The sequence below is a fragment of the Hesperophylax consimilis genome, chromosome 1 (assembly GCF_061612785.1).
Source record: "Hesperophylax consimilis isolate HC1 chromosome 1, BYU_Hcon_1.0, whole genome shotgun sequence".
Taxonomy (NCBI): domain Eukaryota; kingdom Metazoa; phylum Arthropoda; class Insecta; order Trichoptera; family Limnephilidae; genus Hesperophylax; species Hesperophylax consimilis.
In genome coordinates this window covers 40,315,446-40,338,999 of record NC_142836.1, presented here as the reverse complement: position 1 = coordinate 40,338,999, position 23,554 = coordinate 40,315,446, and the positions used below count along the sequence as shown (strand labels likewise).

Sequence of the window (23,554 nt, the reverse complement as noted above, 5' to 3'; positions counted from 1 at the left end):
GATACAACTAGGCGTTTTGTGATAAATATTTTTTTTAGTAATATTTCTGAATCAGTCCTGCCTAGATTTAATAACCATTATGTTATTTTTGGACCGAAGGATGGTAATTCACAGTTTCAGCTGTGAAGGGTTTTTTTATATATGATTTAAGCAGTGTTAGTAAGGGGAAACACCACGCTTTGCATTTTGATCTCAATGTTTACTTTACATTCCAAAAAGTCATTAATCTAAAATATTAAAGATTTATCAAGAAGTTTCTTATTTTTTTAGAAATAATTTTTATGTAGATTGAAAAAAGTGGATTGACGGTAACTTTTGTAATACGTTTGCGTAATTATATTATAGGATATTTCTTCAGTTTAACATTAAAAAAAAAACGAAAATTTCAAAATACTCAAGGGGTTAAAAAATGTTTGCATTTTGCTTTACTCTTGTGAAATATTTTACTCTGCTACATACGTTATACTGTTTAAATGTGAAGATAATTGAACAAAAATTAACCAAAGGGACCAGTTTTCATTGTTTATAAATATTTAATTATTATTATCACTAATTAAAAAAATATCACTTCACTTCATATAAAATACATATTACGACAACTTGTGAATGTATAAGTGATAACATACAATAACATGAGTGAAAAAAATAACAATAACATGTCGGGTAACGTAGATTTATTCTTTTGAAATTAAAAAGTACTTTATATCATACTCAGTAATATAATCTTAGATTAGCGGAAAAATGACAAAATTTAAATATAGTTGTTCGAACAATAGTTTATTCAAAATATAGTTGTTCGAATAATAATTTATTCTAAATGTAGTTGTTCGATTAAACGTTTATTCTAAATATAGTTGTTGGAACAATAGTTTTTGGGGATCAATGGTGGAGAGGCACGAAATAAAAGTCGTGTCGTGAAGTTCACAGTGTTTATTGAGTCAGTTGCCGTGACGAGGAGATGATGTAGGACAGATGTTGAATACTCCGGTTGCTGCGATGGTGTGGTGGTCAAGCGCGGGTCAGTGAGTCGACGCCGGGCGCTGGTGACCGGGACTCGATGACTGTCAGGCACTGGCGATCTGGGGAATCAATACTCCAGTGCTGACGGAAGGCCAAAGGTGCGGCGGACCTTGTAGGCAGTTGAACGGGAGCGGCGTAGACCAGTGAGGATGCTGCGTGTCCTCGTGGTGGTCATGGTGCATGGAAGATGCGCTGGTCAGAGACACTGGAACCAGGGCGCTTGCCAGGGACGGCGATCTGGACAAGGCGCTATGATGATGTCCCGATAGAGTCCATGATGGCACGGGCGAAGCCGGGTACGTTGTCCTTTGCGCTAGTAAGAGGAGCGCGGGTGATCACTCGTTGAGCCTCGTTGACTAACGGCTGATAGATAACTGACTGACTGACTCGCTGCGGGCTTATTTATACTGTTCGGCCGGTGGCAACAGCAGGTAGTTGGATTGCAACTAAATTCGAGGCACTCGCTCAATCTGGGCCTTTCGCGAACTTCCGGCGGCGCGGCAATTATGCCTAGGCGGTAGACTCGGACCTTTTGGCGAGTTCTCGTAATGTGAAAGACGGACTTGCGATGTTATTGTCGTCGATAGACAAGTAGGTGCTTGTAGTACGTAGGTTGCTCTGTTTTTATTTCGACTGCAAGTACGTACCTAAGTAGCAAGTAGCAAGTACGTACCTAAGTACGGTCGAGCTGCTTATTATTAATGAATTAATCTGGATTCTTCTGCTACAAGTTTATTCTATATGTAGTTGGTCGTAAAAAAGTTTATTCTAAATATAGTTGTTCGAACAGTAGTTTATTCTCAGAATGTTTAAATACAGTTTTCTGGAAATTTAACACAATACACGGTTCAATAACCATATACTTTCAGATGAATATCCGCAAATTTGTAAAAAATAAACAAAAAACTAGTTGGAGAAGATTATTTGGAATCCGCTTGGTGATTTATGATGGATTTAAAAAAATGTTTATTCTTTTTTATCAGATCGCCCACAGATGTCAGAATAATGAATCTGTTTTATTCATTCAAGCACTCAACTGCTCATTAGAGAATTCACGAGAATCGAGTTAGTGCCTGTTTAGTGAGCCTTGTATCTAGCGTGTGAATCTACATAACAGCTTAGGATTAAAAATATAATTATTTTTATGGTATCTCGTATAACCTGCACAATTTTGAAACCCAAACATAATGTATTAAATAAAAAAGTACTACGAAGAATATTATGACTAATTAGGAACTAGAAGTTTATAAATCACCTCAATATTATGATTTAAGATTTTCACGGCCAAAGGTATTTTTGTTATTTGTTTTTGGGGTGTTATGCCGTGTCTGATGGACATGATCATGATGATGGACACTGTAACGTTGTCCGAAACGATGGCTAAATAAGGAGTTAGCGCAACACGGCATAACACCCCAAAAACAAATAACAAAAATACCTCAATATTGTTTTAAATATTTTGCAAGCATTATAGCACATTTCACGGCTGACCTGTCCAAACAAAAAAAAGTTGGGCAATGACGCCGGAGCTCACTATTCGAGAGTTTTAAGTGAAACGTGCCAACTGATATTGAGACATACTCCTCGTGGTGCGGGTCACCGGTAAGGCGGTAAGTATGTAAATAATAATATTTACTTTATGAAGTAAATAAGTACGAGCGGTTGATAGGTACTCTTATGTAAATAAACTGTTTTATTCAGCCTATTATTAATTTAATTAACTAGCTAACGTTCCCGGCATTGCCCGGGCTTTAAAATTTATTCTAAATCATAATTAAGACAGTGACCTTCCCCTTGTTTTGAAGGTCAAGTGTGGCATAATTTCGTCAACCTAGGAATTAAACTGTAGATTTGTTGTTAAATCAAGCAAACGCCACCTGCAACAAACAATCTTCTTCTAAACAGATGGATATAAGACATAGATTTATTAGACTTTTTTCAGAATATGCCATTACAGCCGCAAGTCGCAAAAACCTCGATTGAGAAACAATCGATACAACACTGATCAATGAAAACTACGTTTTCATAAAATATATTACAATTTTCATAAAATATATTACAATTTTCATAAAATATGTTATAATTCTTATCAATAATAAGAGATTTATTATTGATAAGAATTATTATTATTTATTATTAATAATATTAATTATTAATATTTAATATTTATTATTTATTATTTATTATTAATATTATTTATTATTAATAATATTTATTCTTATCAATAATAATGATTTCATAAATGATATCTCATATTATGTAGGTACCTATTTTTAAAAGTATACTCGTACACTCTTCGGAGATAAATATAAATAGGCTTTTCGCGTTAATTTCTAAAAGTTTTTGATATACACATAAATGCTAAAATTATTTTCTTAATATTTTTTATAGTTTTAATTAATTAATCACCGCTCATTGTTATATTATGTTGTCTATAGGTACTTATCCGTCTACACTTGTTTGTCTATTGTTATGTTTGTATATTTTCATCATACCTTTACCCTGACGTAGAAACCATTGCTTTCGAAATAAGTTGATTATTTTGATTAAAATAGTGGTGCACAGAAATTTTTTATTTATTTACATTATAAAAAGAAAACAAATTATTCGTTTATCCATGAATTTAAATAAGTTTCCTTTAAACAAGAACTAAAAAATTATTCTTATTTTTTAAATTACTTATTACAAATCTTTTTTTTTGTTTCGGAAATAATACTAAAAAAGTTGCCTCTTTACGAGGTTGGTTTTACATAATTGGTACACAGTGAATTCAATAATATTAATTCATGTGAATACAATAATATTAATTCAAATTTTAAATTATTATTTATTTTGTTTAAGTAGGTATACTTATTTAAGTTATTATTAAGAAATCTTATCTAATCTGTTAATTTATTTCTAGGTATTTGTATATTCTGTTGTGTTTCTGAATGTTGCGGTTTTATGTAAAATATAATTAATGCATATGGTATTCCCGGTATTATAAAAAATATTATTTTATTGCTTGGTTTGATGGTAGAGTAGTTTAATGCGGTGGGTTCTCACCCGCTGTGGGTCCCCTGCCTAATTATGTCTTCCATCATTGCTCAAGCATTTTTTACTTATGAATGCAGGAGGAATTCAAATATTGTCATGTTATTCGTAACCCGAGACTGATTGTTTCTTTTTTTTAATGGAGCAGGAATGTACAATGTGCTAATTTTGATAAACTATGAGGAATGATGTAATATATTATACACGTAAATCTTAAAATAATTTATTCACCTAATATGTAAATCTTAATGCATAAAGAAGCATGAGTCGATAGGTAGGTATGTAAATAAAAAAAAACGATATTTGTACTGTAAAGAGGTAGGAGACATTCGTTGAATACAACTACTAGAAATGAGTTCCATAATATATTATATATTTTAATTGGAAATTATAAAGCAAATATACAAATTTAATTTTTTACTACATAACAACAATTTTCAATAATAACTAGCTGTATACAGAGAAAAAGAGATGGCGCTGTTTTTTTATTAACGCATGTTTTACCTCTCACAGGAGACATCTACACAATGTAGGTATATTACAGGAAATTTAAATAAATGCATTAAAAAATAATAGAGGTATTGCTACACATATTCTTGTTGTAATACAAATATATTAGAAATATTATGACAATAAATAAAAACAAGTGAAAATACACATGAAATTGCAATGGGAATATATCTGGTTGTAATATATATGATTGATTTGAATAGAAACCAATGTCGCCAATGACTTTTGGTTCTAGCCATCGCATTTGGACTTCGTAATGTTGATTAAACACTGTTCTATATTTTATATTTAAGTACCGATTGGCGAGACATTTGAACCACGAAACATGCCCACATCGCTTTTCTAAAGTTCATTTTTATTCTATGGAGAAATTGAGACATTGGTCGGTATGTAAAGAGTATTATTTCTCTTCAGAGAAACAGTACTCAGTAGTCTACTATACATATAAATAAAATAACTATATGGTCGATAGTGTATAGATCGGCACTTATCGATATTTTAGTTGAAATAGTGCCTTATTGACTTACCTTAGTGACTTATTTTATAATGTGTAAGATTGTAGATATTCACGTAATGATATGATAATTATTTAATACATTGTCCCTCGGCTCGGTGTACCCTGTACCAGGGGAATAGAGTGGATGAAAGGGCGGTTATTCCTCCCCCAATTGCACAAAAAGTCGTCCTTCAAAATTCAGCATAAAATTAATTCTGGTGACTAAGAGGGCGCCATGGGAATTCACCAAACGACGTCGGCTAAGCATTCTGTTGACATAGTTCGATGAATTTTAAGTGCGTGGTTTTGCCATACATTATGGGACCCGGTACTTCCCTGCTAACCACTTATATTTCGGTGTTATATTTTTTTAATCCGCATTGATGACACTTTGCGAATTAACTACTTATGAGGTTTTAGTACTATTACTAAACAGTATTTAGCAGGGTATAATCTATGTGAGAAAGTTTATGTTTTCGTTCTGTAAATTTTCCCATACCGTTAGGGTTATAATAGTTACTATAACAATATACTGAAGTACATTTTGAAATATGAAGTACGTACTAAAAAATGACACCCATAACTATCAATGTAACTGATCCTTTAGTGGTTAATTTTCCCACGAAATATCAATTAGAGAGGATGCATACTTATCTCGTCTATAGAATGTGTTTTCAATATATTTACTTGGAAACTATAACGAAAAATGAGGTATTCTTACAATTCCCTATGATTGTGGCGGATAAGCCAACATAATGTGTACCTCGTAATATTTATTTAGTCTGTAGAATGTTATTGTTGCAAACTTTAAACGTGCTGTCCAGCTGTAATTTTATTTTGAATAACAGCAATATTTATTTTTGAAATTATTTTGAAGGTTAATATTTTCAATATTATATTATTTTATTTACTATATTTGTGAAGCTTCATATCTCGACACAGTAATTCCACAGTGAGATGAGAGGCGAATGATTTAATTGTAATGTACTATTTAAAAAAATATATATATAAATTTAAAACTGCTAATGGAAAAAGGAACTAAAAATATCGCCCCACTAATCTCTATATTTCACTTCCAACAATAAAAAAAGAAAACGGAAAATGTAAATGATTTAAAAAAAAACCTGGCTCAAAGAAATTAAAGAAGAGGAATTATATATCGTTTGAAAAAAAATGTCATAGTATCTGAAACTAATAGTATTTTTATAAAACCTAGGCATTATTAAATAGCACAGAAACCACTAGTAGCAGAAATGAATGTCATTTTTAAGTTCTGTCACTATCCAAGATTGAGAACTTGATTAGATCTTTCAAAGAACTTGAATATTAACTTTGAAATATGGTGAATTTTTTTGTTTATTTTTTTTTTTTTTTTTAATTTAACAAATTACTTATGTATTTGTTAATTTTCAGCAAATCCACAGTTCACATTTATTTCAGTTTGTACATAAGTATTATTTAGCCAAAATAAAACCAATTATGGATTTCCTCCAAACTTATATAGTCAAAAAAAAACAATTGTTCAAATTGTGTGAAATAACCCGAATAAGAAAAACATAATGAATTATTATTATTATTATTATTATTTTTTTTTTTTTTTTTTTTTTTTTTTTTTTTTTTTTTTTTTTTTTATAAATTTAATTTAGATTAAATTTGATAATATTATTATTAAGTTCTGCAAGTGTTTTAGTTTTTTATTATTGTGACAGCTGTTTCGGCTTACAAGGCCATTTTCGAAAATGGCCTTGTAAGCCGAAACAGCTGTCACAATAATAAAAAACTAAAACACTTGCAGAACTTAATAATAATATTATCAAATTTAATCTAAATTAAATTTATAAAAAAATGAAATGGAGTTCTACGAATTAAACACAAAAACAATAAATAATAATGAATTATTTTTATCTTTTCAATTTGGTGATATGTAATAAAATATTTATGTACGTAAGGATTTTATTTAAATCTAAAGAAGTACCTACCTAATGGTCGGTATTGAAAAGGCCAAGAAAGCCTTCATTATGACGAAGCAAGTTTTCCGGAAACGATACCAAACACTGATTGAAATTCGGATTGGATCGTTGTTATGCTTTCTCTGATCTTCTCTATGTAGGTATGGCACAGAATCCAGAGTAATTAACCAAACATTTACAATGTAGATATAAACTTTTGGGTTCCATGGAAACTCATGACAGTGGGAATTCAACACACTTTTGAATTCGTGATATAAAGTCCCTACCTAACGTAACCTATTTACTTTAGATATTACATTATACGAGGTTTGTTCAAAAGAAAAGGTGAATTTCTAATTTTTTCGAAAAATATTTATTTATTCATCAATATCCATTTTCTCCCCTTCAAAGTAATCCCCCTCAGAAATAATGCACTTATGCCAGAGCTTCTTCCAATACCGAAGCACTTCTGGAATGCACTTTTCGGTATGGCCATCAGCTTGTTCTTCGATTCTGACATTATCTTATCAATTCGCTTTCCTTTCATTGGTCTCTTCAGTTTCGGGAATAGGAAAAAAGTCGCAGAGAGCCAATACGGTGGTTGAGGCATGATTACGGTGTTGTTTTTGGCCAAATAATCACGAACAAGCATCGATGCTTGTAGATATAGATTTTATATCACTTTTCAAGAGGTTTCTTGAAGTGTGTTGAATTGCCACTGTCTTTATTGAAAATCTCTTCAAATTATAAATAATCTTGTAAAAACGGGACTGTAAGCCGCTTCCTGATAAAGTGTTCACTGTTTACAAAGACACTCGTTCATCCACCTGCATTTGTCTTAATAATATATACCATGACGAAATGCAAAAATGTTGACTTTTAAGAACATGCGTTAGGATATCGTGACAAAACATTGGTAATTTACTTAAAGTTGATACCTTTGTATTCATTCGTTAATGGCCTACAGTCCCATTTTTGACAGGAATACAAATAATTTGACGAGATTTTTACTAGGAACTACGTGCGGACAACAAACTTTTGAATTGCGAAATAAGTAGATGCAATGTCAAAACATCCATAGGTCTAGAGCGATATACTTACTGATTTTAATTTTAATAGAGATTAATATGTAAAGAAAAAACTATTATTTCTTGATTACGTTATGACTAGGGACAAATTAATACAACCTTACCTATCCGACAATCCACGGGAAGTATGGTCACTGAAGAAGGGAGTTGAGGAAGATACCACGCCCGATGGCTTCGACATTTATGTGACTGGTACGAGTACAGTTCCACTGAGTTGTCCCGGGCAGCAGACCGAATGGTGTGGATTGCCTGATGATAATCAACTGCCGATGAGAGAAGTTTTTTTTAACATTCAGTTCACACAGGAGGCCCTAAAATAATATCCCTCAGGACCTATGACATCTTTGAGGATGCTGTGTGGAGGGTATTTTTAAGTAAAAGAAGGAGAGGAAGTTCTGAAAAGGAAAATTAAATGTGGGGTGGTTAGTAAACTGGGGGTCAGTGTGTCCAAGAATGACGTTTTAACCCATCTCTGGGGTGCAAGGCGAGAGAGTCCGACTGGAGTGTTCAAAGGATCTCAACATGAACCCGGGCACCCCTGATAAGTCACCAAACGTATCTGATCACTTGGGTGACTTATGGCAGAGGTGTTATTTATCCAATGAATGGTTGCCGAGGCGGCGGTACCCATACCCGCCTCCCAAAAAGAGACAATTCAAATACCATTATCCAGAAGGCACAAACCTTCACGTATTTCGAGAATGTTTCGGTGCTTCATTTGAAACGATCAAAAATGCACATTATTCACAAGATCCTGGAATAGAATGGGTAAAGAGGTAGATTTAGAGTTAGAGGTATAGCGATGTCCTTTGTAAGTCCTTTGAGGACTTGAAACGGGGTTAGTCGTCTAATATTAAATGCCTCTACCTAACAATACATTTTCCGAACCCTGACCTTTGAGTTTCCCGAGATTCAAAGACTTTCATAAGAATTGAATATATGTTTTCTGAAATATCTATTGTGGATTACCCGGCTACTCTCTTGTCATAACTTTTTTTGATATTGAACAAGATGAAAATGATAGTGATATGCCTATTTTATCTTTAATTATAGCATTTATGCTGCCTCAGGAAAAAAGACACATAACTTTTATCGATATTCCGTTGTTTTTTTTTAATAAACTCAAAAATATTTTTCCATCGAAAAAATAATATTTTTACACGCAGAATTTTGTATCTAAAAACTAAATTAAAGATTTGAATTTTTTAAATATTTTTTTACTTGTAATATCACATAGATTAGTATTAATGTTGGATAGAATCACCTCCCGAAGTTTGAACATTTTATCCCAGGAGACCTGTATAAATACGTTAAACAAATAGTAATTGGACATTTTATAAATATTTCATCATTCATAAATTTTGTCTTCACTTTAATTTTCAAATCAATAGCCATGTGGATGAGTTCAATTTTCAAAGCAGATGATAATATCACTATTCATTATTCAACAAAAATTATGCGTGGTAAAATTCTTGAATGATTCGTTTTAATAATTTATTTTTATTTTTTTATTCATTTTAAAATAGTTCTCAAGAGCAACAAACACAGGAAAAACGGGTGTTGTAGGGATATGTCAACTAAATAATAATCAAGAATGACCAGCGCGTGGCGCACACGTGGCTTGATACTATCTCGTGTGACACGTGCTATTGAGTTAATCGTTTAGCATTTAGCGTTTGTTTAGCAATCCACCTTGCAACGCAAGGACTGATTGACAGGTTTCCGAAACAAAATTGTAAACACTAAGTACTCGTATTAGACAAAAAGATTTTATTTACAATATCAGTACATTTAGATCTTTGCATCTGTATATCTAGTCCAATCATAGATAGGTAATAGAAACAATGGTAACACTTTAACCGGTCGTGCACAAATGCTGGTGTCTAGGATCCAATCAGAAGAATGTGGGAAATGTTTAATCAAAATACTTTTACTTGTACTTTTAGTAGAAAAATGACAGCTGTTTTCTTATAAAAACAACAATCCGTCGAACATGAACCATTTTATTCGAGCGAAAATCTGTCTGTTTCTACCTATACTTCAAACGCATAACTTTCATTGGCTCCGCTGCTTTCATACTCCGTGCAGTTTGGTCATAGCTCCGCGCCAATCGGCACACTTCGGGTCTTTTATCTATGAGTCCGATGCCTCTGACCACTTTAATGGAAGGACTGCTCAAGATACTCAATATATATATTTATAATTTAGCGCATCAATGTACCAATGTCTATGAATTATTTTTATAAAATATCTTTTCACGTAACAAATCATTGTTTTAATTTGGGATCTAGTCAAATCTGGCGAATAAGGTGGAAGAAATTAAAATTTAATTTTCAAGTTAGTTACAATTCTTGGCTAAAAATAACTCCTGTAATATATCTGGGTGCTGAATTTTAATTACATATTCCTGATAAAATATTTTGCAGCTTTCAGATAAATATATCATCAAACATATGTACTAACGCTTGTTTAAAAAAAATGTTTGGTTTGCATACAAGGGAGATTTAATTCACCGGTTTACAAATTATTATTGGTTGGATTGCAAAATTATTTGAAACCATGCAGCTATTGTTTCATAACGCCCGGGGTAATACGACCGCTGAAACGAACACAAATAAAGAGCGGATAATTCCAATTTGCTATTCAGAGGGAATTTGATCCGGTTGTCACACATGTAAACAGAGACCGCCGCCAAACAACGCAGTGGGATGGTTAACTTTTTAGGATGTCCGAACTCCGAGCAAACAGCCCTTGTCCTAATTGCGAGGGATAACCAAATCAATATTCATTCGTTTTCGTCAGAAACACAATAAAAAAGAAAAACATAAAAATCTGAGCTAGCGACAGCTGCGCAAGCATTGCACCTTGCTCTGGGCTATGCGTAGAGCCGGAGGGGGCAGGAGCGAGTAGAGGGTAGGCAAGGGGCAAGCACTAGGGTAGTAGGCTAGGGTGGAGGCCCCGTGGGGGAGGCGAGACAATGGGGCGCTCATTACCGTACTGCCACCATGCACCCTTAACAGTCGTCCACCATTTATAATGCATTCAATTATGTTTATGTAGCAGTACCACGTGCCAACCCCTGTGCCGTTCCTACCCCCATCTCACTACCTCTTTCATAGTCTAACAGAGTGCATTGTCATTTTGATATGATAAAACGGATTTACAGATTTCAACGAAAATAGACGCAGCGAAAGGTGTACGGATTTTTATAACGCACCACAGCTTTGAATAACTTGCTCCCCTGGGCTTCCAGAGACATACCTAATCGAAGAAGCCTTCACAAGCTGAGCTATTTCAACGTAGACTATCTTTTATTCATAAAGTTAAAAATTTAAATGGAAAAAAAAGTTTATTATTTTGTTTACCGGTCTTAAAAAAATAAATTAAAATATGGCAATTTTAATCAAGCAGGATCCACATTTTTATCCATTCTAGAATAGATTTTACCAGATCATTTTCAAGGCTGAATTTAATCGTAAAACCTGATATTTAAACGAATTAACATTTCGAATTTTATTAGTGAATTAAGATAATGTATAGATATTTCCAAAAATACTAATATTTCACTGAAAATGTCACAAGATTTTAAGCACTAAACAATAAGAACAGGTTTTTTTAATCTAATATGTGGGTTGAGAAGTTCTCCGCGACCTTAGCCAGAGGCAAGTAAGGAAATTAAACGACTAATCTATATTGCAGCTGTAAAATTTTAACATTGTGATCAATTTAGTTGAATGCCCAGAGATGTCGATAGTGCAAATCGTGTCAAGTGCGCTTATTAATTTTGAATATTCAAGTCGTAAAATTATGCGTACTTACGTTAAAATAAAACCAAAAATTATCAATAATTTAAAAGATTTTAAGATAACTTTGGCAGACTTCTTTCACAGATAACGTTAATGATAAGGTCTTGCATAATATATATGAATGAAAATAATGTTCGTTTGTTAATGTTACATTCGATTCGTACGTTTTTATATACCTATATTATATAGATGTCACCTGTGGCACGTAAAAACAAGCTTTTTTTGAACAGCGCCATCTGTTAGAGGTAAAAGACTGAACCACAGCAACGCCTGGCGGACACATTACAGCTAGTAATATAATATATAAAAAAAACTTTAAATTTTTCACAATATTTATAAATCTTTATTCATATAAAACATATTTAAATTTATTTATTTGGTAGTAGATACAGGATTTCGTAATGAATAGAGTAAATGTACCCAAATTAATGGAAGATTAACGGATAAGATCCCCCTTCATTCCACCTCCGCGTTGGTCCATTAGTAGTAACTACTCTGTTATCTGGATACAGCGGGTACCCCCCAGAGTACGAGTAGTAATTATTCGGTTCGTAGGAATCGTTCACGTATGTGTGACTGTATTGTTGGGTTTCGTAGTTGCTTTGTGACATTTGACTGTATGGAGATTCCAGACCGCTACAAGCTGCCATCGCGGGCAACTTGCTTCTTCTGGCTGTTTCAAATGCATCCTTAAATATTGCAAATTTCTCCTTACAGAATCCCGGCATTTCGTCTCCCGGTTTTTCTGCAAAGTAGTCAACTTGGGGAAATTTCATATAACTGCTATTTGCATAACCGCACGAACTGTCGAGTATATTCGAATATACATTTGTGTTTTGGTCATGGTAGTTTTCTTTTAATTTTTCGAATGTGTGGTCTACCGGTATTTCTGATTTGATTCTTTGATTAGGATAGTAGCTGTGTCCTTCTTCGTATTTCTTAGTTTCTGCGTCGTCAAGCAGGTATCTAGGAGAAGAGATATATCCACAGCCTGTGGTCGAGGCTATACAGTTTCCTCCCTTGTTGCTAATAGAAACCGTCACATTGCCCACATTGACTAGAATCCCATCGACCGTCTGGCAGAAATTCGCTCCGTTGGGAAAAATGTTGCGGTTGAATCCGTGATAAGGGTAGTTACCATTATCTATTTCACCTCCATATTCATTATAAGATATGTTGCTTGCTGTATCCGTTATTCGTTTTTGAGTCAGGAACATTTCTTGGAATGCGTCTTTGGTATTTTTATTTCTGGAGATTGAATAATTCTTTGAGTTTTCGAAGTTGTGTACCAGGTTTTCTCCATTGTTTATACTTTCCAATGAATCGAGTGTTTGGCTCAGAGCAAAAATATAATTGTGGGCAAAACGAAGGGTTTCAATCTTGGTGAGCTTGGTGTCTTCCGGAAAGGTTGGCAGAACGCATCTCAGCTTATCGAGGGCCTCATTCAGCATGTGCATCCGGTTCCTCTCCCTGTCGTTGGCTTTCATCCGCCTGGTTCTCTTCAGCCGCAGGACGTGCGACGGGCTTCTGGAGCGTGTGATGCGATTTTTTCCGTGGGCATATTTTCTCTTTGGTTTAGTATCGTCCTTTACCTTTGTTTTACCGGCGTTCTTAGACGGCGACGAAGTCAAAACGGTGGCTCCTATTTCAGCGGTAAATTCGGTAAATGATACATTTTCTTGTCCTTTCAATCTGTAGTCTTCGTTTGAATCGTTTGACAGGAAGAGTTTTCTACTGGTGGGTTTTTTCTTTTCAGGTGACAGAGATATTCCGTGGTCGGAGAAGTTGAGTACGTGTTTGATGGGTGTTGTGTCACAAGAACTCGGCAGGAAGACGTCTTCAAAGCTCTTCTCGAATCCAGAGTCCGAAGAACAGATGCTGTCGTTGAGATCCATTGTACAGGTTGATATCTATAACAAAACAAAGTCCCATTTAGTATATTATATAAGTAGATACAAGGGTTATAAATTTACTAGCATTAATAACAATCAAGATCGAATGTCATTCTTGGAATGTTAGGTAAGTATGATTTTTTTCTCGTTATCTTCAGATATCTGAACTGGAAACAATGCATTCGTGATTTTAAGCATAAGCACCTGTGAAGGGTGTTATTTGTCAGATTTTATAAAAAATAACAAAGGTTCCCCCTTGTTTTTACATTCAATCAGATATTTGTTGGAAGTCAGGTGGCTTAGGCAGGCAACCGTGACGAAGCTAACCTGTACAGAGTTCTGCCCTCCCCACCTTCCATTCCGATTTGCTTGAAAAAACATCACATTTAACATGTTCTGTCTAATAATTTAAAAAAAAATGGCGGCGAAATTTTGGAATTGAAAATACTCGTATTTTTATTATTATTTGAAGAGAAAACACAGGTGGACAGTAATAATTTGGTAATTTTTACCAAAGCAATATTAACAAAAAAATCTGGAGAAATCACTTGCATCCTTACCAATTCTCACTTAAATAATGAACACTTATTTATAAAAAAACAGTTAAGCATTTGAAAATTGTGTTATACAAAAAAATTGAGAAAAGTGTATATTGTCTAAACGAAATCGTAGCAGATAATAAACTTTAATTTTTTTTTTGAAAATACTAATGGAAAAAAAAATTAAAAACCGAGTAGAAATGATTATAAGAACACACATAGTAATAGGAAAACAGCTTTAAATTTTCCACAAAAAGTACTGTTATCTCAAAGAATATGTCGGGATAGGGACTGTGATGAAATTCTTCTGATACGGAATAAGCCTGACGTAGTTAAAATGTATTAAGTTTATTAGCTTAAGTTTAACTTTATCATCTTGCTTAAGTTGTGACCCTATGTGAAATTCCCGTGGGAATCAGTTAAATTTACATTCACAAAGTTAAGACTAATTTAGTTTGATCTGTTTCCCGAACGCTTTACCAGCATAATTTGAATTAATATTAGATACGATGTATCTCTATTTTGTAAAATCACAGAATGAAACAGGGAAAACAACAGTGCTTCCTCCTTCAGTTAAGCGCTTTACGTTATGTAAACAGAAATATAAATAAAAACGAGGTTTTACAACGGTACGCGGTATCGCTTGTAGACAACCTTAAGAAACGTGTCGTAGGTCGTAGATATTAAATATATTTAACGTGCGTAGCGTCTTGCGTAGATTCCGGATCGACAAAGACAACCGGGTCAACCCTTTAGCTACCGGAGTCACATAATAATTTACTATAAATACATTAATTATTTTATTTATCACTAAACTCGCAACTCGCAAAATATAAAATGTGATTAACTTACATGTATTTTTTTAAATCTCTCGTAAAATAACAGCAAACAGTTTTAATCACAGCAGTTATAAGTTTAAGTCCAGCTTTGTATTCAATTAATCTAACATCAATCACAAATGAAGCACTAATATTGAACGTAACTAATTTGATCGGTAAATAGTTGGTTGGTATTATTTGATGGCGGAGCGTGGCGGGTTGACCGCCTCACAACCCTGGCGCGTGCCTACAACTAACTCCCTCGCGCAATATGCACCCTATTTATCAGACCCGACACGTGATTTGATAGCTACAAATCAGGACAAACTTTGGCCTGTTCCTGCAGGCTGAAATCTGAATACAGAGCTTTATAGCTAGTACAGTAGGGACTGATTGCCGCCACTTGCGACACATGTAATATGTAACTTGCTACGAGTAGCGTTGCTTTTGTCATATTCAGAGTTTATTTTAACCCCATGACCATTGGGGTACAGTTTTTAAAGTTTATAAAAATAAAGTTAATTTCTGTTAAAATTCCTTCGTGAATTTCGCGTATCAATATTACATTGACAGCATTACACACTGATGAAATTACACATGGATGAAGAGATAATTACACTTTTTTTTATTTATTGTTATTAAGTTTAATTTGTAGAACTCCATTTTAATTTTTATTTTTTATATATTCAATAATATTGTTATTGGGTTTATAAAAACAGTTTATTTTTGAACAAGTTCTAATAATTACACAGCAGAACTTGTTCAAAAATAAACTGTTTTTATAAACCCAATAACAATATTATTGAATATATAAAAAAAAAAAAAAAAAGATAATTACACCTTTTTATATTACACACGTCAACAAATATAACCTCAACTAATCATAACAAGTCTTACTTTTGTTTTTTTTTTCTCAATGTAATTTATTTAAGCACTTTAAAATTTAAACCTATCAAAAACATCTCCAATATGTGTAAAATTACTTTGGGTGTCATTTTAATTATATGCAAATAAAATAATTTCTATACATGACTATTTAAATAAAAGGATCGACATGTTTCGAAACCAATGGTTTCTTCGTCATACATAATATTTTGTTTATCCTGACGAAGCAACCATTAGTGGTGCACACAAAATATTTTAATGTAATTTTATCAATGTAGTTTCGTCTGTATGTAATTCTTGCAGCGTATATTGGGTACGTGAAATTCACGTCTGTGTACTTACCGTTAATTTCATCCAATTTATTTTTTTTTGTGGTGCATTGCCGTATAACAAAATATTTACTAAGGTAATAAAACTAAGAATGATTTAAAATTTACAAAATAATATAGGTGGAGCATGGTTCTACGACGTGCAATCTACGTACAAACAGTGTGATGACTTGGAGTACCGACATTGTATGTTCATAAGCCATTATTTTGAGATAGCTGAAGCAAAAATTTTGAGTTCTCGGTAATATCATTGCAATTTTGTAATGAAGAGATATTTTATAAAACGAAATTATGAGTTTTCCTTGGTAGAGTAGTTCTTACATCATGTTTTGCCAAAAAGTGGAGATATTATTAAAGTTTACTCCAAAGCATCGCAGTACCTACTCGTTAAGTCAGGTTTCTTAAAATTAATCAAATATCATTGGTATAACATTCGCTGTTAGTTTATTTTGCTGTTCTTCTAACTGACAGATCATGATACCATTTAGTAATATTCAGGACGATTAAATAATACGTTGAAGTTTCAAAAACGAACCAGCACTAGGTGCTCAAAATGCACATTTAATAGTTTCTGGATAGACGTATTCAATGCTTGCAACTAGAGATTCTTAAAATGTACGGGTATCAAATATCCGCATATTTCGGAGGAATCACCAACGAATTACCAACATATTGAAATCCACTTATGAACATTCAATTAATTTTTACATGCATTATAATATTTTTATATGTAGCTTGAATCTATTAATTGGTGCACACTTTATGGTTTCAATAATTTATTTTTAATTAAAAAGAAAGACAAATATTCTCAAATTACAAATAACCTGACTATATTTATATACCACCACAGTAAGCGGAAAATGTTGCTTGTTTTGTGATGGAGGACTTAGGTAGCCAAGGAATTGAACACGCTACGCCGATCTTTCTTTGCGTAGTACACGGTTTTGTGTATTGGTATTGTCCTTTTTGGTAGCCTAATTTCATTATACTTTCTTATCCTTCTTTAATATAATTTTCTGTGAAAAGTATTTCGGTAATAGGATGTTTATTATTTTATGTATAAATATCATCGCGTTAAAAGTCAGTATCTGTTTCACTGACACTATTACTAACTATTGAGAAATTTCTATAAATGCAATGTAAATGTTATCTTGAGTAAGTCTTTTTAGTGAACTTGTTTTATTTGAAGAGCGTTGTTTGATTTCTTCAATTATTTATGTTCAGATTACATCACATAGATGTATCGGAGATCCAATAAAAGAAACCGCTTTATTAAATGGGTGCCCACAAATTCACGATATTATAATTCTGACCTTCTTCTGGTTACCTCCTCTTATTGCCACTGATCTTAATTTGAATTGCATAATCGAACACGGATAAATATTTTAATACAATGAATAAACACTGTCGATTAAAGATATTCGAGTGTGGATTTCGTGGCCAAATGCCAATTATTTACATCAATAATTTAATAATTATTTTTTAAATGTTTTCGTGGACATCAATCAATTTGTGGTTTGACATTTTAAAACTTAAATATTTGGACAGCTAATTTTTAATACAGGTATGAAGGATGTGATATTCCGGCTACGCTGCATTTTAGCTTCATCAGGGAAGTGTATTATCAATTGACCATGGTGTACAGGACCAGTTGTTAGTACAAGTACTGTTATGATGAAACCAAGTGATATCAGAAGACGAAAAATGTTGTTTACACATTATTTTATCGAAATCTGCAATTTTTTTAACCCTAGCCCGATTTTTCTACACATTTTGTTCCAGAAGAGTTATATTGTATAGGTTCACCTCGGTATGTTTTTAATGGCGTAAAGGCGTCAGAATTTTTACTGTCGACAGATGAAATCGATTACTTTTCGATATAGAAATTGCCTTCTCGATTGGTTCCGGAAAGATATCGGAAAACGCTTTGTTCGTTTATGTTTCCATCAAACGAACCGAAAATTTGTCAAAAGACATTTAACGCAAGATATTATTCGAGCACAATGGAAAACAAAAACACAATGCATAAAAATCGATATCCTTTTTAGTATAAAATTGATCAGAAAGTATAGCGAAAGCTAAATGTTTAGCGGAAAGAAATTCAATGGTTAAGTGCACCCTGTCCATACACGCGTCCTCGCACCCTTCCACCCTTTCAACCCCCTCATATAAAAGGGTTATGAATGAATAATACCCAACTACACGTACCTGTTTATTTGTTCAAAAAACTCTCCAAAATTTATTGGCAAACTCTAGGAGGGGTGCATCAGAAAATAAAACTCCCCTTTAGAGGCTCTGGAGGAAGGTTGGGGTCCGATACAAACCCTTAATCCCATTGTCAGTATTTTAATTCGACAAACTGGCTCTTTGAAAGCTTTTAAACTGTAAAAATGCACTGACACCGCGCAGTTCATATTTTAACCTTTTAGCACGGTCGCTGCGGAGCGAACTCGCTAAAGGGTTCAAATCCATTATTCACAACGGCATAAGCGCGGATTTGATACACTTACATGAAACATTTTTTGTTTGTGGCTTATTACTTATTACTATTAAACAAATATTGATACTACATGGAATTTTTTACAAATAAAAATAAACCTGGGTAAATATTTTTATTACTATTCAAATAAAGATTAGGTAAAAGCTTCTTTGCTTAAATACGGTTCCAAACACTTTACGAAATAAATCCCTTTCTTATATAGTAATAAAGTCATTATTGAACTCCTTACTATCCTAAAACACAAAAAGAAGTTTTGCTAAATGACACGTGTGTCATTGCGCCCTGATCTTTGCATGCACCTGAATCTAAAGAGTGGTTTAATTATTTTGATGGAGAAGTTGCTGTATATTGTTATATATTTCGTTGTGCTTAAATGGAATTAGGGGAACAGACAGTTTTCTTATAACATATTTTCTTTAATTTATTGAAGATTAAGAAATTCACGATTTTCACAAGTTTGTACCTACATGGCTTTTGATTTTTTGTCTTCTGCTAAAAAGCAATCTGTAAGATTTATAAGAGGAACGCATTTACTTTATGAATACGATTGAGTGCTATTAAATTATACGAATTCTTCAAGGACAAGACCAAGCTAACGAATAATCAAAACTTAATAAGAAGCGGTTATTTATGATATTAAACTGAATAGGGAAAAAATTGTAACCGCAAAAAAGTCTGGTAGGTGTTGTAAATATGAAAGGAGTTTTCTGAAAAAAAAACATTCTTCTTGTTTCGGAGGTTCTATTACCTCCATACTGGATAACGTTGGCTTCTTATTTCTCAACGCTAATACAGCCAGGTTAAGCATACAGCCATGTTCATATGTTGATACAATGTCGTAGTGGATAATTTGAAAAGGTGTATTAAAGGGCATCAAGAGTGGTTTTGTTTGTTTGATGGCAAGTGTGGCGGTGAAGTTGGGCAATCACTTTGGCTTATTAATCTGCCGGTTTTGGGGGAACGAGTCAACGGGTGATAGTTGATACGCTATGTTTTCCCGAGCCAGGGCTTAATTTTCCGTAGCCCGGTTTTGGCTATGTGTTTAAATGGCGTTTTAGTATAATAAACCAAACATTATTTATTATAAAAGCAGTAGCTTAAGCAAACACGGTATTTTCAATAAAGCCATGGGGAACTCTGTGGGATTTTGTCCTTGTTTGCACAATTGTTTTTGCGTTGTCGTTTTAGCATGGATAGTTATTTGTTTTCTCTCATTTATTGCAATATTTAGTTTGCCGTCGTATTTACATTACACTTGTTATGTTTCAAGTACCTGCAGATAAGGCCACCATGCTCTACAACTGGCAGCACCTTCAATAAGCTTCAATCTGCGCCAAAATGCCAGTTCCCTTCCTAATCAATTCCTTTCAGACTGGCCACTGGCTTTGTGCGTTCCCACTCATTAATAATTGTTATGATGCCATAAACAAACCAAATAGCCATTGTTCAACATCTCCAGGAGCTTAGATCCCCTTGGGTGTTTTGTAGAAATAGGGAGGTAGCTATCTAAAACATCGGCCCAATCGAAGAATTGAACACTCAACCCCTAAAACAACTTATTTTGTAAATTTAGTCAACGTTGTGCATAATGCAATACTATACAATAAAATAACCCTTTCATCTTCCCGGTCTGGTTTTTGAGTTGCTATTAAGCTGAAATTATTAATAATCTCACAAGTTCCGTCGCGGCGTTCATAAATCAATCGTGATAATAATCATTCCAATAAGCTGATAAGTAAGGAGTCAATAGAGGTTCAAATATTCCAGAAGAATCGATAAACCGAACGAGTTAAAATCAATAGACAAATGGCATTGAACAAAATTCTCAAAATTATATCGATTTGTTTGAAAAATAAATATTTTACATAGAAATAACGAGCAACGTGTGAAAGTGTGTAGGTAAATGAATGTGTGTGAGAGACTCCCAGTATCGCAGCATCAGTATTTATTACTCCGATTATTCAAAATAAATTGATACCGAGTTAAAAGTTACGTAAGTACAACATATGTCTTTTGTGTTAATATTGAAATTTTATGACATAATGTGAAACGTTTGAAATGTGTTATTCTCCATTCATTATTCTCCAGAACTGAAAACCTAGAAACAGTACTTACCTGCTAAAATAGTGAAAACACAACCATTCGAATGAATTTAAAAATACAGAACAATGAAAAAAGAAATATGAAATTAACAAAAGAGAGTTAAATAAAATTATTTTCAGTTCATTAGGAAAATTGTTATGTGAAAGTAATATCCTTGTTTTTGATTAATTTTTTTTTATTTGGTGCAAAATTTTTGGTGGCTTTTGTAAATTAATACAGTGGAATTTCTTTTGATTCGTTACAATTCATAATGGTATAAAATTATTCAAATATCCGCTTTTTAAAATTGTATCCATTGATAATTCAGCATGCTGCTAACCATCAACTTACAATTGAAGTGAATCTATTATGTAAATCTTTTGACATGTTCTCAGAGGGAATGTATCTCCGTACACCTCGGACAGGCTGGGGTGCAGATGGGCGACGCATGCTGGCAGCTGTACTGCCGAGAGCACAATGTGGACAGGGACGGAGGCTTCCATGATGAGCAGGCCGGGAACCCAGGGCAGAGTAGCCGCTCCAGAGAGACTTTCTTCTCGGAGACCAAGGCGGGCCGACTAGTGCCGCGTACCGTCATGGTGGACTTGGAGCCAACCGTCATCGGTTTGTCATACACCAACCAATCACTCATCTGCCATATCCTATACAGATGTTTTAGTTCTATGTTTCTTTTGCACTTGCAGACCAGGTGCGTAAGGGCGAATACGGCCACCTCTACCACCCAGAACAGATGATCGCGGGCAAAGAAGATGCGGCCAACAACTTCGCTCGGGGCATGTACAGCACCGGCCGGCAGATAATCGCTCCTCTGATGGACCGAATCAGGAAATTAGCAGACAACTGTTCCAGCCTGCAGGTGCTTCATACATTACATCTCTGCAGTATTAAGTATTTATAAAACATCACACAAGAGCTTCCGGGAGCAGATGGGACTCTTTTATCCGTTATAAAGAGAATCCATCCAAAAAAGAAAGGAAGGAGGATTGACCTTTTGACCTGACAGCCGAGAATAGGTAGCTGACTCATGTAATTTTGTTCTTTTTGTAGGGCTTCCTCGTGTTCCATTCTTTGGGAGGCGGTACAGGATCAGGACTGACAACGCTCTTCCTAAATACCTTATATGAGGAATTCAAACAGAAGAGCACCCTGGAAATAACGATTTATCCATCGCCAAAGGTATTGTATTTGATTAAGCAGAAAAATTAATGGCACGGTTACTATCTGAAGAAATTATTTCGCGATTAAATAAAGTCTTGTTTTCCAGATGTCTTCTGCCGTGGTGGAGCCATATAACTCTGTCTTGTCTACCCACGGCTGTTTGCCACACTCTGATTGCTCCTTCATGATGGATAATGAAGCGATCTATGGGATTTGTCAGAAAAGACTAGAGATAGAGCGGCCGACCTACAGCAACCTCAACAGACTGATCAGCGTAGTCTTATCATCCATCACGGCTTCACTGAGGTTCGAGGGAACCCTCAATGCAGACTTAGCCGACTTCCAGACCAACCTCGTGCCATTCCCGCGGATCCACTTTCCTATGACGGCACACGCGCCCATCATGTCTAGAGATCGGTCCTTCCATGAAGGGGTCACCGTTTCGGAGATAACCTCGCAGCTGTTTGAGCCGGAGAGCCAGATGGTGGTGTGTGATCCGAATGCTGGCAAGTACATGGGCTGTTGCCTGTTGTACCGTGGGGATGTGATGCCCAAGGATGTGAATGCCGCTATCGCCAACGTAAAACTAAAATCCAACATCAAGTTTGTGGATTGGTGCCCAACGGGCTTTAAGATAGCCATCAACAACTCCACACCGGCGATGGTGACCGGGTCCGACCTGGCGAGCGCCCAGCGCACCTCCACGCTGCTGGCCAACACCACAGTCATCCGCTCCGTATGGGAGGCTTTGGACAGGAAGTTTGACCTGCTGTTCTCCAAGAAAGCATTTGTCCACTGGTACACCGGGGAGGGAATGGAGGAGGAAGACTTCAAAGACGCCCGTTACGATCTGGCAACCCTGGAAATGGACTATCGCGAAGCTGAATCAGAGCAAATTTAATTTAAAAAAAATCATAACACAATAATGCGTTTTATATATATGTATATTTTATTTAGTCGGTGTCATTATAATGAAATAATACTTTATTCCTACCTTAAATTTAATGAAGTGTCCTTGAAGCATTGTCATTTTTTTACCTAACATATTTAATTGGTAAAAAATAAAATTTCGAAACATTTAAAAAAGGAATTTAATTTATTTTCATAAATACAGGAGCGAAATCAATATTCTATCATGGGAGAAAAGTTTATATATTTATATTAAATATATGGCTACATACAAAACCTTTTATAATATGATTTGCTCGTTGAGTATGAGACGGAGAAGTGGCAAATACACAGGGGTTGATGTGGAGTGATATTTAATTTAAATATTGAATATATCTTGACTGAAATACTTAAAAGTGCATTCACATTTTTAACTAAAGCCTCGCTCATACGAGGCGATTTTGTCACTGCCACCTAAATAGTAGTTATAAGGAACTCGCTGAGAGTGACTCACCTAACAGCTAATAAACTGTTTCATAA

The 23,554-nt window shown here is 34.3% G+C and overlaps 2 protein-coding genes across 2 annotated transcripts; one reads left to right on the top strand and one right to left on the bottom strand.

Annotated features, from left to right (window-relative positions):
* Positions 1–12,327: 12,327 nt before the first annotated feature.
* Positions 12,328–15,270, bottom strand: tap (Basic helix-loop-helix neural transcription factor tap). The gene is made up of 2 exons (XM_089631241.1): positions 15,186–15,270; positions 12,328–13,812 (listed from the first exon to the last, which is right to left on the bottom strand). Exon 2 carries the CDS (start codon positions 13,795–13,797, stop codon positions 12,328–12,330), a length of 1,470 nt encoding a protein of 489 aa, XP_089487367.1. The 5' UTR covers positions 13,798–13,812; positions 15,186–15,270.
* Positions 15,271–15,682: 412 nt separating this feature from the next.
* LOC149426881 (tubulin alpha chain-like) lies at positions 15,683–23,027 on the top strand (the record flags this gene model as incomplete). The annotated part of the gene is made up of 5 exons (XM_089631129.1): positions 15,683–15,703; positions 21,343–21,571; positions 21,652–21,824; positions 22,016–22,144; positions 22,233–23,027. Coding segments are annotated over 5 exons (1,347 nt in total), but the record flags the coding sequence as incomplete, so codon positions are not given.
* Between the last annotated feature and the right edge of the window lie 527 nt (positions 23,028–23,554).

Coding starts and splice junctions, on each gene's coding strand:
- tap (XM_089631241.1), bottom strand. CDS start 13,797: ATGGATCTCAACGACAGCATCTGTTCTTCGGACTCTGGATTCGAGAAG.